This window comes from Giraffa tippelskirchi, chromosome 11, assembly GCF_054371585.1.
Source record: "Giraffa tippelskirchi isolate mGirTip1 chromosome 11, T2T-mGirTip1v1.2.pri, whole genome shotgun sequence".
NCBI classification, from domain to species: Eukaryota; Metazoa; Chordata; class Mammalia; order Artiodactyla; family Giraffidae; genus Giraffa; species Giraffa tippelskirchi.
In genome coordinates, this window is record NC_137285.1 from 102,292,640 (window position 1) to 102,309,864 (window position 17,225).

Below are 17,225 nucleotides of genomic sequence, written 5' to 3' on the forward strand. Positions count from 1 at the left end.
AGGAAGTCCAAGATCAAGGCACCAGCAGACTCGGTAACTAGTGGGGCCAGTTTCCTGGCTCACAGACAGCTAGCTTCTTGCTGTGCTTTCACATGACCAAAAAAAGCCAAAACAGGCAAGAGATCATTCTTGGGTCTTTTTCATAAGGACTAATCCCATTTTCAAGGGTTCCACCCTCATGACCTAATCACCCCCTAAAGGCCCTACACCTCCTAATACCACCAACTTGGGAGCTAGGGTTTCAACAAATGAATTTGAAGGGGGGATACAACATTCAGTCCATAACAGCCTCTTAAAGTGAGTTCTTCCCCAGAAACAGTGTAGAGCCCCACAAAAATGAAGTTAAAACCTGAACCCATATGGAAATAAAAGCCAGCTGCAGACAAGAGATGTGACAACAGGCTAGAAGTTGAATGTACTTTCTGCCACTCAGAGGAAAGGGACTGGCTTCAACACAGCTTACGAAAGGATAAACACAAAAGGTAGTAACTTAGAGTGGGATCCAGGGTCCAAAACCTATATTCCCTGGGGCCTTTTTTAAAAAGAAACTTTTTATTCTGCAAAAATTTTAGACTTACAGAAAGTTGTAAAGGGAATACTCATTACTCTTCACACAGATTTCTTGACTGTAAACTTACATGCATTTTTCAAAACTAATATTAACAATGGCATAGTTCTATGAACTTCAGACTTTATTTGGATTTTACCAGTTTCACCAAAATGTTCTACCCTTGGGCCTTTTTAAAACAGGTTTACAGCAAGGAGCCAGAGGACCAGATAGGCAGTGTAGAGCCCAGTGTAACACTGGGTCCTAGTTCCAACTCTGCCCTATGCTAACTACAGAACCTTCAAGTTTATTTTCTGAGCTGTTTCCTCTCTAAAGTACCTTTTCTCACAAATGCTGATGCTAGACACAATTTAAGTTTAGCCTTCATCTCCCTGCCTAACTTCTTGTCTGACAGCCACTAACCAACTAGAGAAGAGATATTCCTCACTTGGTAGTGACTTCAGCTGAGACTCCCCAGTTAGAGAATGGAGTCCCCCTGGGATTTTCAGATCTTATTTTAATAAAATCCATGCATTTCTCAAATGCCTGGGGGTCAGAGAGCCTTTCTTCAGGACTGCAGCAGCGAGAATAGCTATCCCAACAACATTCATTTTCCCCTTCTTCCTGGGTGTACATTTCTCAAGCTCCTTTGCATTAAGGGGCAGCCATGCAACTAAGATGTAGCTAACAGTATGTGAGGGGCAGCATGCCACTTCTAGACCTTGCCCTTAATATCCACCAAGTAACCCTCCAAGCTCTGCTCAACTCACCAAAATGGCGACGCCCCAAGCAACCTCGGAAGCCATGTTAATGTTGACATCAGCCTGGTCCCTCAATGACTGCATGGAGTAGGGATCCCCCCTCCCTCTGCCCCAATCTGAAACTTCCCTGGACATGAGTGAGGAGGGAGAACACACTTTCATTGTATAAGCCAGTGCATTTGGCTGTCACAGCAGTTTAGCCTACCCCAACTGATACAGGTACTAAACGTCAATTCCATTCAAGTAAGACCTTGCTTCCAGATGTGTGCTTAGAACTGCAGGCACAGAGAACTGAGTGGATCGCATGCCTGAGCTTAGGACACACTATCTCATTCATCCTCCTCTGTTCCTCTTTCCCTCCTTCATTCCCCACTCTAGTCCCATTCTGTTTCCTACCACAGACCCCATTCTCGTGAGTTAAGGTACAAATTCTCCTTTAAAAATGCCCTTTGTAAAAAAAACAAAAATGCCCTTTGTGTTTCCATTGTTTTCTGTGTTCAATTTACTTAGCTAATTTTTGCTGTAAATTCCATTATTCCTTCCTTTCCTCACCTGGAGTCTATCATGTCCTAGCGGCTGCATCTGACTGCTTTTTATAATATTTCATCATATGCGTATACCACCTTTTACTAATCAATTCCTTTAGAGACAGGCATCTAAGCTGTTTTCAGCTTCTTGCTACCCACATATAGATAAACATCCTTATACCTAACTCCTCGCGGATCTGTGCAAGTTTCTCTGAAGGATAAACCCAGGAGTGGAACTGCTTTGATGAAGGGTATGCACAAACTTAATGCATCAGTTATCTATTGCTGTGTACAAATTACTTCAAAATTTAGCAGCTTAAAACTAATAACAGCCACAGAATGAGAAGAAATATTTGCAAATCATCTGATAAGAGACTTTTTACCAGAATATATAAAGAATTCTACAAAAGAGTGTGTATGTGTATATGTGCCTGTATCTGTGATAAACAACCCAGCTGAAAAAATGAGCAAAGGATTTAAATAAACATTTTCCAAAGAAAATATATAGATATTCAACAACATTAGGCATTAGGGAAATGCAAATCAAAAACACAATGACATACCACTTTATATCAATACTTACTATCTGTCTTTTTGATTACAGCAAGCTTTATACCACTACGATAGCTATAATCAAAAGACAGAAAATAAGTATTGGCAGGAGTTCCCTGATGGTCCAGTGGCTGAGACCTGGCACTTTCACTGCCATGGCCTGGGTTCAATCCCTGGTTGGGAACTAAGATCCTGAAAGTCATGCAGTATGGTCAAAAACAGAAACAAGAACTGGCAAGGATGTGGAGAAACTGGAACTTTCTTACACTGATTTGGATGTTTGGTAGTTCCTTAGAAAGTAAAACATGGAGTTATCACACGCTCATGTGTGCTCAGTTGCTTCAGTCATGTCTGAATCTTTGTGATCCTATGGACTGAACCCCACCAGACTCCTCTGTCTGTGGGATTATCCTGGCAAGAATACTGGAGTGGGCTGCCATTTCCTCCTGACCCAGGGATTGAACCTGCAGCTCCTGCATTGCAAGCAGATTCTTTACTGTTGAGCCACCAGGGAAGTCCTGGAGTTGCCATATCAAACCAAAAATTCTACTCCAAGAAAAGTGAAAACATTAAGTCCATACAAAAACTTGTATATGAATATTCATAGCAGCATTATTCACAAGAGCCAAAAAGTGGCTATGCATCTATCAACAGATGCATGGATAATTAAAATGTTATACCCATACAAGGGAATACTATTCAGCCATAAAAAGGAATGTAATGCTGATACATACTACAACATAGATGAACCTTGAAAACATTATGCTAAGTGAAAAGAGCTACATACAAAAGGCCACATGTTGTATGATAGTCCACACACACATTATATGAAATGAATCTAAAACATAAAGACTGGCGGTTGCCTAGAGCTGGGGGAGATGGGGACACCTAAAGAGTGACTGCTAATGGATACAAAGTTCCCTGAATCCAAAATGTTTCAAAATTAACTATGATGAAGTTATAGTTCAACTCCACAATCTACTAAAAACCACTGAATTGTTGTACACCTTAAACAAGTAAACACTATAGTTATGTGAATTACATCTCAAGCTGTTAAAAAATAATAAACAACTACTATCTCAGTATTTTTGGGTCAAGAATTTGGAGCTGGGTGATTCTGGCTCAGGATGTCTCATGACGTGGTGGCCATGTTGTTGACAGCTGAGCTATGCACAGCTAAAGGCCTGAATGGAGTTGAAGGACCCACTTTCACAGTGGCTCACTCACATGGTTGATAACTTGGTGGGTCTACCGGTGAGGCCTCAGTTACTCTCCACATGGGTCTCTCCCAAGGGCCACATAAGTGTCCTCATGACATAGTAGCCAGCTTCTTCCACAGCAAGTGATCCAAGAGAGTACAAGGCAGAAGCCTTCAATGTGTTTTTCTGACTCAGTCGCACGTTTCCAGGACATCCTATCAGGTACCTAGGTCAGCCCTATTGACTGTAGGAGGGGACTACACAAGGGCTTAACTACCAGGAGTCAGGGATCACTGGAGGGCCATCTTGGAAGCTGGCTATCAACACGTGATGGCTAGGAAGACAATGACAACAACAGCTAACAATTTTGTGATACATACTAATGTGCCAGGCACTGTTCTAGGTGCACAATAAACCTGTAAGGTAGGTAACATCTCCATTTCAAAGATGAAGAGACTAAAACACAGAAAAGTGGCTTACCAAGGTCACACAGTTTTAGTAATAGACACACCTGGGATTCAAACTCAAGATAGTATTCTATCAAAAATTCTGCAACACTGCATCCCTGATAGTACTCATTTTCAGTTAAGTGTTGCCCATTTGTTCTCCAGAATGGATGCACTAGCTGAAACCTCCCCTGAGTTTTCATTCCCCGTGAGAATCCAGTCTCTTGCTTACTTTTACTAATAGATACAAAGTAGAAACTCATTAATGATTTGATTTCTATTTCTCTCATTACAAGTGGTAATATACTTGCTAGCCATTCTGGTTTTCCCTTTAGATTTCACATATTCATATCCTTTGCCTATTCTTATTTTGTGTTTTTTTTTTTCCGATTTGCAGTAGTTCCTTCTATATTCAATCTCTAATAAATGTAATCCTTTGTCAGTTTTAGATATTGGTATATTTTCTCCTAATCTATACCTATCTTTAGCTTTGACTATGGGGTGACTTGGTGACTAGAAATCTTTAAATATGAATTAGGCAAAGTTATCAAACCTTATGGATTGTGATTTGGAGATCTAACTTAACAGATTTATCCTTATCCCAAAGTCACAAATACATTCTCCATTTTTTTTCTTATTGGCCTTAGTATTTTACCTTTCATTTAGGTAAGTTCACTTTGGAATTTGTCTTTGCTTTATGTGGTTTAAGGGAGATATCCAACTTTATTTTTGCCCATATAATAAGCCAATTTTCTGAGCACCATTATCCACCTCTTTGCCACTAATTTGTGACACTACCTCTATCAGATACCATGTCTCCAAATATCCATGTCCATTCCAAAGTCTAGTTTAGCAATAATTCTTATTTTCTAAATGGAAGGATCTATCATTGTGAAAGTTATTACTCATCCTGCTTCCTAGATGAATGAAAAATCCAACTACCAACCCCTAAGACCCCTGGGGGATCAATAGTAGCTTGTATTCTTCCCCAAAACAGAATATCCAATTAAGAAAATTATTTTAAAAAAATAAATGTGTGTTTATTAAAAAAGAAAATACCCTAACCAAGAACAAGCCTTGGGACACAGAGAAATCAACGCTTCCTCTGAAAGCCAGCAACCAGCAGTGTTAGCACACCTGAGATGTATAGGTCCTTCATCCAAATATTACGTCTCAAATATTCTTCTGTAGTCAAAATTGGCATTCGACAAGTTGCTGGTCTGTGTGGCCCTGATTATTAGCATAGACGACTGTTACAGTTGAATGTCCTTAACAGCTGCCCTATGTCCACTACCACAACCCACAGTCACTCCCACAGCCTCAGAAAAGTTACATATCCTCAACACTCCACTTGTAGGCAAGTTCCTCCACCGCCTTCTTGCTGGCAAGCCTGGCAAAGCGCTTCTGTTCAAATCCATTGGATCTGCAATCAAGAGATACTGATCAGCCAGAATCCTGAACTGAACACGTATGTTTGAAACAAAGAAGAGTTCACAATCTAACGGACAAAAAGGAAAGTGAAAATATTTAAGACATAAGCAACAGAATCAGAAAGACAAAATACACAATCCACCCTTTTATTAGTCCTTGTTCATAGCCTTTTCATTTTGATAACTGTTTCAAATATTTACCACTCTCTAAAGGTCCAACTCACTCTCAACTGATGTCTACACATTATACTTTATCCATGCATTACACAAACATTTAGTGAATTCTTATTATACTAGGTACTGTGTCATGAAAACTAGTGTAACATAGCACCTGTCCTGATATACTTATAGACTCGTGGAGGAGATTGACATTTAAACAAATAATTAAAACAAAAGGCACAGGTTATGGTAGAAATATGCACTGGGTATCACAGAAGCAGAAAGGGGACCTTGCTCAGCTTGGAAGGGGGGTGGACAAGAATGATCAGGAAAGGCTTCATGGAGGGGGCCCTTATGCTAAGTCTGAAAAGACAGAGTGAAGCAGTCAGAAGGGTCAGGAGGGCATTTCAGCACACAGCACAGCAGGAGCAACAAGAGCAAAGGCACGAAAATAAGAAATGGTATGGTACACGCAAGGAACCAAAGTCAAATTATATGGCTGGAGCTAAAGTACAAATAGAGTAGCACGAGCCAAAGTTAGAGAGGCAGGCAGAGGCCACAACATAATGAGCACTATGGGCCAGAATACAAAGCTCAGATTTCACAGAGTAAGGACAAATTCTTTTAAAAAATTTTCATTGGCATATAGATGATTTACAATGTTGTGTTAGTTTCAGGTATACAACAAAGTGAATCAGTTATACATATACATATGAAATGAAAAATGAAATGAAAGTCGCTCAGTCATGTTCAACTCTTTGTGACCCCATGGACTATACAGTCCATGGAATTCTCCAGGCCAGAATACTGGAGTGGGTAGCCTTCACCTTCTCCAGGGGATCTTCCCAAACCAGGGATCAAACCCAGGTCTCCCACTCATGTATCATGTATCACCTCCTCGAGGTAGTATTCATTCCCTGATCACAATCTCCCAGGGCTGAATCTACTCTTCCTTTGTGCTCCCAAGGCACCTTAAACACCCTCTATAGTAATACTTACCAAGTAGCACGGAAATTATTTACTCATCTGTCTTCTTCTGTAGAGAGAAAGTGAGTTGGCATGCTCCAGGACCGTCTTTTACTAATTGTGAGACCCTGGCACCTAGTACACAGTTGCTTATGTTATAACGTGTGCTAAGTGTTACTGAACTGATAGGGATGACAGGTTTCCCCCTTTCTTCAGGCCTTACCTAAGGAATGAGTTGGGTGAGTAATGAAAGGCTCAGTAAGAAGGGAAGCTTATCAAGAATGGCATCATCTCCAACCTTAGAAGCATGCATGGTGTTCCAGAGCCCAAGGAAACCACTGCTTCTTGCTTGAGGAATAAGTACTTAAGAGAATCAACACTAATATGATCATACAAACAAAGGGCCTATGAATAACAAGCCAAACTCTAAATAGAATCAAAAAAGCAAACTGCAAAAGAACTTACAGTGGAAAGAGCTTTAGACTAAAGAATCAGATGTCCCAGGTCTAATTCCAGCTTTTTCAGGTGAGCTGAAAAACTCTAAGTAAGTTGTGAAATTTATCAAGGGCTCAGTTTCTCTTTAAATAATGTTAAGTTAGATTAACTGACCTTATGGGTTTTTCTAACTATAACATACTACAGATCTGTTCTAGAAATATTCACTTGCCAAAAATATACAAGAGTAGAGAAGGCAATGAAAGAATTAATAATCAGAAATAAAGCAAGGATGAGAAAGAAAACTAAAAAGGAAAACTCTAGGAGAAAATATTAAAAGTGTAGGAAAACTACAGGGAGAGGTGGAGATAAATTATACCAGTAAAAAAACAGGTCAAGGAGAGTTCTAAGTTTTGGGTCCAGAAATTTGAAAAAACTAAAGAAAAGAAAGAACTCAGTATAGCAGGGAATATCTTTAGGGCTGTGGCTATAAAAAGATCCTACTTCTGGCTATACAGCAAATGAGTATTCTGAAAAATCCTCCTGCTACCAAAGAGCTGACATACAATATCCTGCAAACCAAAGCAGGAAACAAGCCTGAAGCCACAGCCAACCTGACAATACCTGCCAATATCAGGAACTAGAGCTCTGGGTTTAGATGGCAGCTTGAGGCACAGAAGATAATGCCTTAAGCCCATATACAGCAGCGCAGTAGATTCCAATCATGGCAGAGAACTCAAGCAGACTGACCTACTCTCAGAGAACAATTATAAAATCTGGACAAACTATAAAGATACAGTATGTGAAGCACTTGAAGGCATGAGTGACCAAAAGCAGGCAGAACTTGAGTGGGAGTTTACTGTAGGAAGAGATTTGTGAAGCTTTTTGCTGGAAGGACTTCCCAAACTGCACAGCTCATGGAGGCAGAAGGCCACATGCTTACTGGCTTTAGGTATGACTGCAAAGTGGGCAGAGCAGCCAGAAAAATCAGGGACAAAACACTGAACAGGAGGAAGCTTCAAAAGGGATGACCCCCCAAATCTATATACAAACTGCATCCAAATTTTTGGCTAACTGCTAACCTGTGCTTGTGCAGGGGAAACCCCAACGGGCCCACTGAAAAAGCAGCAGCTAGAACCAAAAGAACTGGGCAGAGATTCAGTTGCTGCCACTGTGAGAGAGATAAGTGTTTGGAGTTCGAATACAGTCAAGTTAACTGTCTGCTGGAATAAATTCAACACGCCTCAAAGGAATTATGAGAATTCAAAGTCTCCATAACGTATCATTCATAATGTCCAGTATAACATTTTAAAATGACCATATATGTAAAGAAACAGTAAAATGTGATCAAACGCAAGAAAAACTATGAATAGAAACCAATGTTGAGATAACCCAAATGTTGCAATTAGCAGACAGGACTTCAAAGCACCGATTATAAATATTCTCAAGAGAAAATAAAATGATTCACAATGAATGAATAGGTAGGAAATCTCAGCAGAGAAATATGTCAAATGGGAATTCTAGAGTTGAAAAATATAACAAACTAGCTGAAACAAAAAATTCAGTGTATGAGCCTAATAAGCTAAAGATGGCAGATGAGTCAATCAACTTGAAATGAGATCAATAGAAATTATTTCATCTTAAGAACAGAGAGGAAAATCATGATAGAAAAATGAACAGGACTTCAGACAACTGTTGTATAATATCAAATAGTGGAAATAGTACAATTGGAGAAGGGAAAGTGGTTTTAAAAAAATAATAACTGGGCAAAAAAATAGCCAGATGTGAAAAACATGGACTCATAAATCCAAAAAGCTCAACAAACTCAAAAAAGGATCAACACAAAGAAAAACCATACATAGGTATATCACAATCAAACTGCTGAAAACCAAAGACCAGAAGAAAATTTTGAAAGCTGCCAGAGAAAACCAATGTTATAATGTGTGTATGTTGAGGCTGGGGGAGTGGGACAATGAAACAAACTGACTTCCAATTGGAAACAATGGTGGCCAGAAAGTGATGAAAGATCTTTAAAGAGCTGTCACTGAAGCCTGGAATTGTCAATCCAGAGTTCCACTTGTTGGTTTGAAACCTCAGGAGTTTCCTGGGTGTAATCTGAAATTGGCTCCCATACAGGTAGGACAAGGAAAGACCAAAGAAAGAGGCAGACCAGTCCAGATTGGCAGGTGGCAGGTTTAATAAGCATGGGAATTTACATAAAAGGTTTTTTGTCTTGGGCAACCCCACAAAAAAACAGATCTCTGCACCTGCCTCTTAGAACTTTAAATGTTTATATACAGCCCTTATGGGTTCAGTCCAGACGATCTCAACACCCTACTCTCTCAAGGCTGCGTCTTTGAAAAAGCTGCAGTATGGGAAGAGTAGTCACAATGTACATTCCAAGGACAGGGGAGAGGTAAGGGCCTCCAACTGCCCGGGTCCAGTTCATGGGTCACCCCGTGGTCACATCCTCTCAATAACCTCCTCCAACACTGCCAGTGAAACAATCCTTCAGAAACAAAGGTGAGAAAATGTTCTCTAATTTAATTAACAGAACTATGCCAAAGCCAACTCCTGGCTTTGATAATGTACTATGGTTATATAAGATGTTATCATTGGGAGAAGTTGGCTGAAGGGTACACTAATAATATTTTTTCAGGTTTTTGTGAGTCCAAGACTATTCCAAAATTAAAGCTTTTAAAAAATAAAGGTGAAATAAAGACATTTTCATTTCAACAAAACTGTATGTGTTGCCAATGGTTCTGCATTGAAGGAATATTAAAATTTCCTAATTTCTTTAGGAAATAGGGAAGAACACCAGAAATGGTAACTATGTGAGTAAATACTAACAACTACATTTTTTCCTTTGGTTTTCTTAGTTTCTTTAAAAATACACAACTGCAAAGTAAAAATTTTACCACTGTATTATGGGATCTATTATATTTTTTAAGTAATATGTATGAAAATATGTATTTTTTATGCACAGTTTCAAAGAACAGCAAGGAGAGATAAGAAAGCCTTCCTAAGTGAACAAAGCAAAGAAATAGAGGGAAACAACAGAATGGGAAAGCCTAGAGATCTCTTCAAGAAAATTAGAGATACCAGGGGAACATTTCATGCAAAGATGGGCTCCATAAAGGACAGAAACAGAATGGATCTAACAGAAACCAAAGATATTAAGAAGAGATGGAAAGAATACACAGAACTATACAAAAAAGATCTTAATGACCCAGATAAACACAATGGTGTGATCACTTATCTAGAGCCACATATCCTGGAGTGCAGTCAAGTGGGCCTTAGGAAGCATCACTACGAACAAAGCTAGTGGAGGTGATGGAATTACAGTTGAGCTATTTCAAATCCTGAAAGATGATGCTGTGAAAGTGCTGCACTCAATATGCCAGCAAATATGGAAAACTCAGCAGTGGCCACAGGACTGGAAAAGGTCAGTTTTCATTCCAATCCCAAAGAAAGGCAACGCCAAAGAATGTTCAAACTACAGCACAATTGCACTCATCTCACATGCTAGCAAAGTAATGTTGAAAATTCTCCAAGCAAGGCTTTAACAGTACATGAACCAAGAACTTCCAGATGTTCAAGCTGGATTTAGAAAAGGCAGAGGAACCAGACATCAAATTGCCAACATTCACTGGACCATAGAAAAACCAAGAGAGTTCCAGAAAAACATCTATTTCTGTTTTATTGACTACGCCAAAGCCTTTGACTGTGGATCTCAACAAACTGGAAAATTCTTCAAGAGACACGAATACCAGACCACCTTACCTGCCTCCTGAGAATCTGTATGAAGGGCAAGAAGCAACAGTTAGAACCGGAATTAAAACAATGGACTGGTTTCAAATAGGGAAAGGAGTACGTCAAGGCTGTATATTGTCACCCTGCTTATTTAACTTCTACGCAGAGTACCTCATGAGAAACGCTGGGCTGGAAGAAACACAAGCTGGAATCAAGACTGCCGGGAGAAAAATCAATTATCTCAGACATGCAGATGACACTACCCTTATGGCAGAAAGTGAAGAAGAACTAAAGAGTCTCTTGATGAGATAAAAGAGGAGAGTGAAAAAGTTGGCTTAAAACTCAACATTCAAAAAACTAAGACGATGGTATCTGGTCCCATCATTTCATACAGATGGGGAAACAATGGAAACAATGAGATTTTATTTTCTTGGGCTCAAAAATCACTGCAAATGGTGCCTGCAGCCATGAAATTAAAAGACGCTTACTCCTTGGAAGGAAAGCTATGACCAACTTAGACCGCATATTAAAAAGCAGAGACATTACTTTGCCCACAGAGGTCCATCTAGTCAAACCTATGGTTTTTCCAGTAGTCATGTATGGATGTGAGAGTTGGACCATAAGAAGGCTGAATGCCAAAGAATTGATGCTTTTGAGCTGTGGTGTTGGAGAAGACTCTTGAGAGTCCCTTGGACTGCAAGATTAAACCAGTTACTCCTAAAGGAAATCAATCCTGAAAATTCATTAGAAGGACTGAAGATAAAGTTGAAGCTTCAATACTCTGGCCACCTGATGAGAAAAACCAACTCATTAGAAAAGACCCTGATGCTGGGCAAGATTGAAAGCGGGAGGAGAAGGGGACGACAGAGGACGAGATGGTTGGATGGCATCACTGACTCAATGGACATGAGTTTCAACAAGCTCTGAGAGACGGTGAAGGACAGGGAAGCCTGCTGTGCTGCAGTCCATGTGGTCGCAAGGAGTCGGACACGACTGAGTGAACAACAACATGAAAATAATAGCAACAAAAACAGATTAAGTGGAACTATAGTGTTGCAAGATTCTTACATTTCATGTGAAATAGAACAATTATAACTATCAGTAGGCTATGATAAGTTAAAGATATATATTGTGATCCTTATAGCAAAAACTAAAAAAAAAAAATTGCAGAGGTATAACTAAAAGGAAAACAAAGCAATTAAGGTTCAAAACTAAATCCACACACCTAAAATCTAAAACAGTGACAATATCAAATTCTGGATAGGATACGGAGCAACAGAAATCCCCATCCTTTGCAGTAATGTAAAATGATATAGCCACTTTGGAATACAACTGGCAGTGTCTTATAAAAGTGAACATAATCTCAACAAAACAAAATAGCAATTGTTGGGCATTTACCCGAAAAAACTGAAAACTATATCCACATTAAAAGCCACACACAAATGTTTATTGCAGCTTTATCCACAACGTTAAAAACCTGGAGCAACCAAGATGAACTTCAACTGGGGAATAAACAGACTGTGGTATACCCATACAATGCAATAGTACTCAGCGATAAACAAGGAATGAAGTACTGATTCATTCAAGAACACAGATGAATCTTAAATGCATTTTGCTAAGTGCAAAAAGTCTGACTCAAGCGTTGGGGGTATGGTGGTGAGCATAGTCGCCTTTCAAAAAGTCTGACTCAAAAGGTTACATACTGTATGATTCCATTCATGTAACATTCTGGAAAAGATAAAACTATAGGGATGGAAAACAAGAATAGAAATTACAAGGGGTTGGTGGAGGAGGAATAAATAACCAAAAGGTGACTGACACAGGAAATTTTAAAATGATGAAACTATTCCATACAGTACTAGGGTGGTGAATAAATGACTTTAATCATTTGTCAAATCCAATAGAACTTACACCAAAAAGAGTAAACATTAATATAAGTAAACTATAAAAGAAAAAAATTACCCAAGATGTCAGGGGGAGGCGGGGGCAGGGACTGACTCTTTACATCTACACATGGAAGAACTACACATAAATCCATGGTTAGATGGTAAATGAGTTTCTCATTTCTAAATTTCTCAATTTTGAAACTGTTTTACGTGCATCTTGGGATGAGCAAAATGAAAAGTGGACGGTGGATACCCCTTTCTCAATGTTGAGGAGGGAATTTATAGGTAAGCAAAAAAGAAAGGTAATACTTGGCTAGAGTCAGCTACATCAGTATGAACTCATATTTATATATGTGTACATATAGCATACTTTCAGATGGACACAGAAACAATTACAGATGTGTGTGTATACACACACACAGACTACTGTACATGCATTACCTAGCTCTGCCTGCTGAGAGGATCTAGAAGCAATGACACTCCAGTAATAATAAGCATTCTAGCAGTCATATCTTGGTGTCCAAATACCATTCTCCATTAAAAGCTGCCAGGGTTTCTTAGAGAAATGGCAATTCTTTAGGGCTGGGGCAGAGAAAATACAAGGAAGTAGAAGAATGCTCAAAAAGAAAACGGATGGGGACACCTGACAGAATTTCCAGTATTCAAGGAATGGAACAAAAAAGATAACATAAGCAACAAAATAAATAACATACCACTAGATTACAACACAAAGCATAATATAAAATATACATGAGTCCATACTAATACAAATAAATGACTGAACAAACAAATGGGGAGGTAAAATAGATCTTCCTTACGGAAAAAGTCTAAATAATACATGGAGATACCCTTCCATAGTTCTTCTTCTGCATATAAGCTGAACTCAGCGACTTACTTCCAGAGAAGAGGGTATAAAAGAAAAACAAAGAGTAATTTTAAAGTTGAGAAACCTGGCAAACACTCACTACCTTAACCAAGTGATCCCGGTTAACATTACTAGTGATGTTATGCAGGTATCATGTAACCCCTAAAATGACGTGATGAGAAGGACATTTCACTACTGTGGAATTCTTTGCAAAAACCCATAACCTCCAGGCTAACCATCAGAAAAACATCAAACAAACTCAATTCGAGGAACATTTCACAAAAATACCTGACAATACCCCCACAAAACTGTTAAGGTTACAAAAAGCAAAAAGACTGAGAAACTGGTACAGAGGAGAAGAGACTGAGGCGACAGGACAGCTAAGTACAATATGGGATACTGAAATGCATCCTCGAACAGGAAAAGAAAATTAATAGAAAACTGATGGAATGCAAATAAAATCTGGTACGTTAATAATATGCCAATGTTGGTTTCCTAGATTTGATTACTGTATCATGGTAATATGGTAACAAAATTAGATAAGGTATGTACAGGAATTGTTTGCAAATTTTCTATAAATCTAAAACTATTCTAAAACAGATAGAATACAAATGCTTTTTTCAAAACACTACCCCCAAACAACTGCAAAATACACATTATCTTCAAGTGCAAACGGGGTATTCAATGAGGTAAACCATATACTGGGCCACTAAACATGTCTTAACAAATTTAAAGAGATCAAAATATTTTAGCATTAATTTCAAAATATTAGAGTATATTCTCTACCCTCGATGGAATTACATTGGAAATCAATAAGATATCTAGACTAGTCTAAATGTTTGGAATTCTAAAATATACTTCTAAGTAATTCACGGGTCAAAGAGTGAGCCAAAAAGAAAATCAGAAAATATTTTGAACAAAATCCAACATACATTCCTGAAAAAAGACTTTCCTTAAGCCAATTAAGAATAGAAATTTCTCAACTCAATAAAGGAAATTTATCCCCCCCCAAAAAAAAACTATAGTGTACAAAATATTTAATGGTGAAAAGACTGAATTTTTTCCTCCTAAGGTTAGAACAAGGTAAAAGATGTCTGCTCTGACTACTTCCACTCAACATATGCACTGGAAGTTCTAGCTAGTGTAATAGGGCAAGAAAAAGAAACAAAAGGCATCTGGATTGGAAAGGAAGAAGTAACACTGTCTATATTCGCAGAAGACACAATCCTCAAGGTTCAAAATCTGGTAGAAGCTACAAAAAGCCATTGTATGAAGTGACCTTCGCTTCAAGCAAAGTGGCTGATATAATATTGGGTTGTTGCTAATGATAAAATTGGAGCTTTCAAGCATAAATTAGAATTTTTTTAAACTTTAGCTTTGGTAATATGGTAACAAACTACCACTGGACTCCTTTAGCTTCTAGTTATTTAAAGATTTTCTGTGATGAGATCAAAGTTAATGTTAGTATATAATCATTATCTGATATTGTACATGAAATATGTCAACATTTGAAAGGCCTGAAAAACTCAGCAAACCAATGAATAGTAGATGACGCTAAAAGTCATGCACGAGTAAAAGGTCAAAGCAAAGTAGAAAAAAGACCAATAAATTTTAATCTAACAGAATGAAAAGATTTTTGATATGGTTTCTGATTCCATATTACAAGTAATCTTTACGAAACTTACTGAGTTTTTGTGGAGTATTAAAAAAAATTTAATACACCTTCCATTCCTAACTGCCTGTGTATAAAGTTGAATTTTCCTCCTATATTTCAACTAAACATATTGCAACAGACTAAAATCCCAATGTATTCTATTAGCCCAGACATTAATGAGGTTTGCAAAAGTGCAAATCAAAGCTATTCTTCTCACTTTTTCATTCAGAAAATATAGTTATTTTTCTTTAAAAACAGGGTAACTATGCTATTGTAATGGTTTTTTTAAGAGTAAATACTTTTAAAACTACTTAATTTCTAATATGGTAAATATTAACAGACATAATCCACATAAAACTTCTTGGAGTCCTAAATAATCTTTAAGAGTATAAAGGGGTCTTGAGATTACAAACTTTGAGAGTCACTGTGCTACATGATAGAACAATGTCCTTCAGCAGGCAAGAGATGGAACCTAACAGGAAGTAGAGGGACTGACTGCAGATAGGGGCACATACAATTCACCCATGATAGCATACAGAAAGTTAAGTGTATGTGGGTACAGACGTGGGTAGGTGAACAGGTAAGGTGGTAGGGGTCAGTGCAACATTACAAGTGACTCACTCCAAAGGCAGTGAAGAAAAGGTTCAAGGGCTACACTTTAAAGATACAATATACAGAAGGCTATAGACTAGCACCCACCACTCAATCCCCTCTAAACCTTAGAAAATATCACCAGAAGTGACCAACATCAAAAAAAAGGTATCTATCTGGACCACCTCGGTTATTTACCCAGAGCTTTAAAAAGCTTTGAAAAGGAAAAGAGGAGAAAGAGGAGTGTTATGAGCATGGGAAATGGAATTTGAGAAACAGAACCAAGTGAACTGCACATTACTAACCTTGTGATTAGAGCAGAGAATGAGGCAGAGTGTACAATGATTTGAGAACAGTCGGGGAAGGTTAGGGTTACAAGGAAAAGAAAACAAAACTGTAGGAAATACTCAGGCTTACCTGTCCACTCCATCCCAGCGATATCCTGGCCAGATATTGAATCTGTTGGGAGGGGGTGCAGGGCCACTGTAGCGAGGTCTCACTAAAGATAGGAGAGAGAGAAAAGTTAGTTACCTATGTAATTTAATTCAGAGCTGAATGGCAGTGAGGAAAAAAAAATTTATATGGAAATCTCTGATCGAGTTCAACTTAAATTTCCAAGTACAAGGAATCTGAAATTATACGGGAAAGCCTTCTTTGCACATATTTATGTATCATCACTCTAAAGATTCTCTCTCTTCACATACATCACCTCTATCTATGATGATTCCCAGAAGGCTCACCTTTCTTATTCTTGTTCTCCTTGGCCTTATTCTTCTTGATAAAGTTGGCCATGGGGTCCCCCTCTCTTTCCTGTTCTCTCAGCATCCGATCCAGATCTTCATCATCAATATAGCGAGCCAGAGGCTTTTGCATTTCCTTCACTGCATCCTCCACATTTTGTTGCTGCTGCCGGGTCTGGGCAAGCCTGGAAAAAAAGAACCAGGAGTGTCTGCTATTCTGTTTAACATCTCCACTTTTACACTGATATGGACCATATTGCTACTCGTGGAGAGCCTCCTCTTCCTAGCAGTCTAGGGCAAATACTGAAAAAGGTAAAATTCCCAGAATACCAACCAGAAGTGTGAAATACGTCAGCATTGTAGGAAGCAGACTGAGCACACTGTTATTTCCCATTCCTGAAAATAGCTTTAAAGGCAGAACAATGAACTAATTGGTCAGGAGAGTAGAGAAATTACTTCCTCCAGTAACTGCAGTCTTGTGTTCCTTTCAGTGGCTCTCTTACCCTTTGCCCCACTGAGCATACAGCTCATCTCTCTCCGAGTCCTTCTCTGCTTTTCTCCTCTGCTCTAAACGTTCCAGTTTCAAATTCCTCTTACGGCCAGACTTATCTCGAAATACAGTTTCAGCATGTTGGAATTCAGCTGCAAAGGAAAAGTACACTTTTGAAAACAAACGAAAAGCTGTCAAAATCAGAAATAACATTCTAACAGCTG

At 38.6% G+C, this 17,225-nt stretch overlaps 1 protein-coding gene across 8 annotated transcripts in view; it reads right to left on the minus strand.

Annotated features, from left to right (window-relative positions):
- The window catches only part of BUD13 (BUD13 spliceosome associated protein), a 310,128-nt gene that overhangs the window by 276,620 nt on the left and 16,283 nt on the right, over nucleotides 1-17,225 (minus strand). For 4 of the 8 annotated variants that reach the window (XM_081546421.1, XM_081546419.1, XM_081546415.1 and 1 more), the window contains 4 exons: nucleotides 17,015-17,153; nucleotides 16,512-16,696; nucleotides 16,189-16,270; nucleotides 5,051-5,455 (listed from right to left, as the gene is read on the minus strand). In XM_081546421.1, coding sequence (XP_081402547.1) covers nucleotides 5,362-5,455; nucleotides 16,189-16,270; nucleotides 16,512-16,696; nucleotides 17,015-17,153 — 500 coding nt within the window. In that variant the 3' untranslated portion in view covers nucleotides 5,051-5,361. Of the gene's footprint in view, nucleotides 1-5,050; nucleotides 5,456-16,188; nucleotides 16,271-16,511; nucleotides 16,697-17,014; nucleotides 17,154-17,225 lie in introns of those variants that run through there. The other 4 variants (XR_014070012.1, XM_081546416.1, XM_081546414.1 and 1 more) reach the window with 1 other exon arrangement.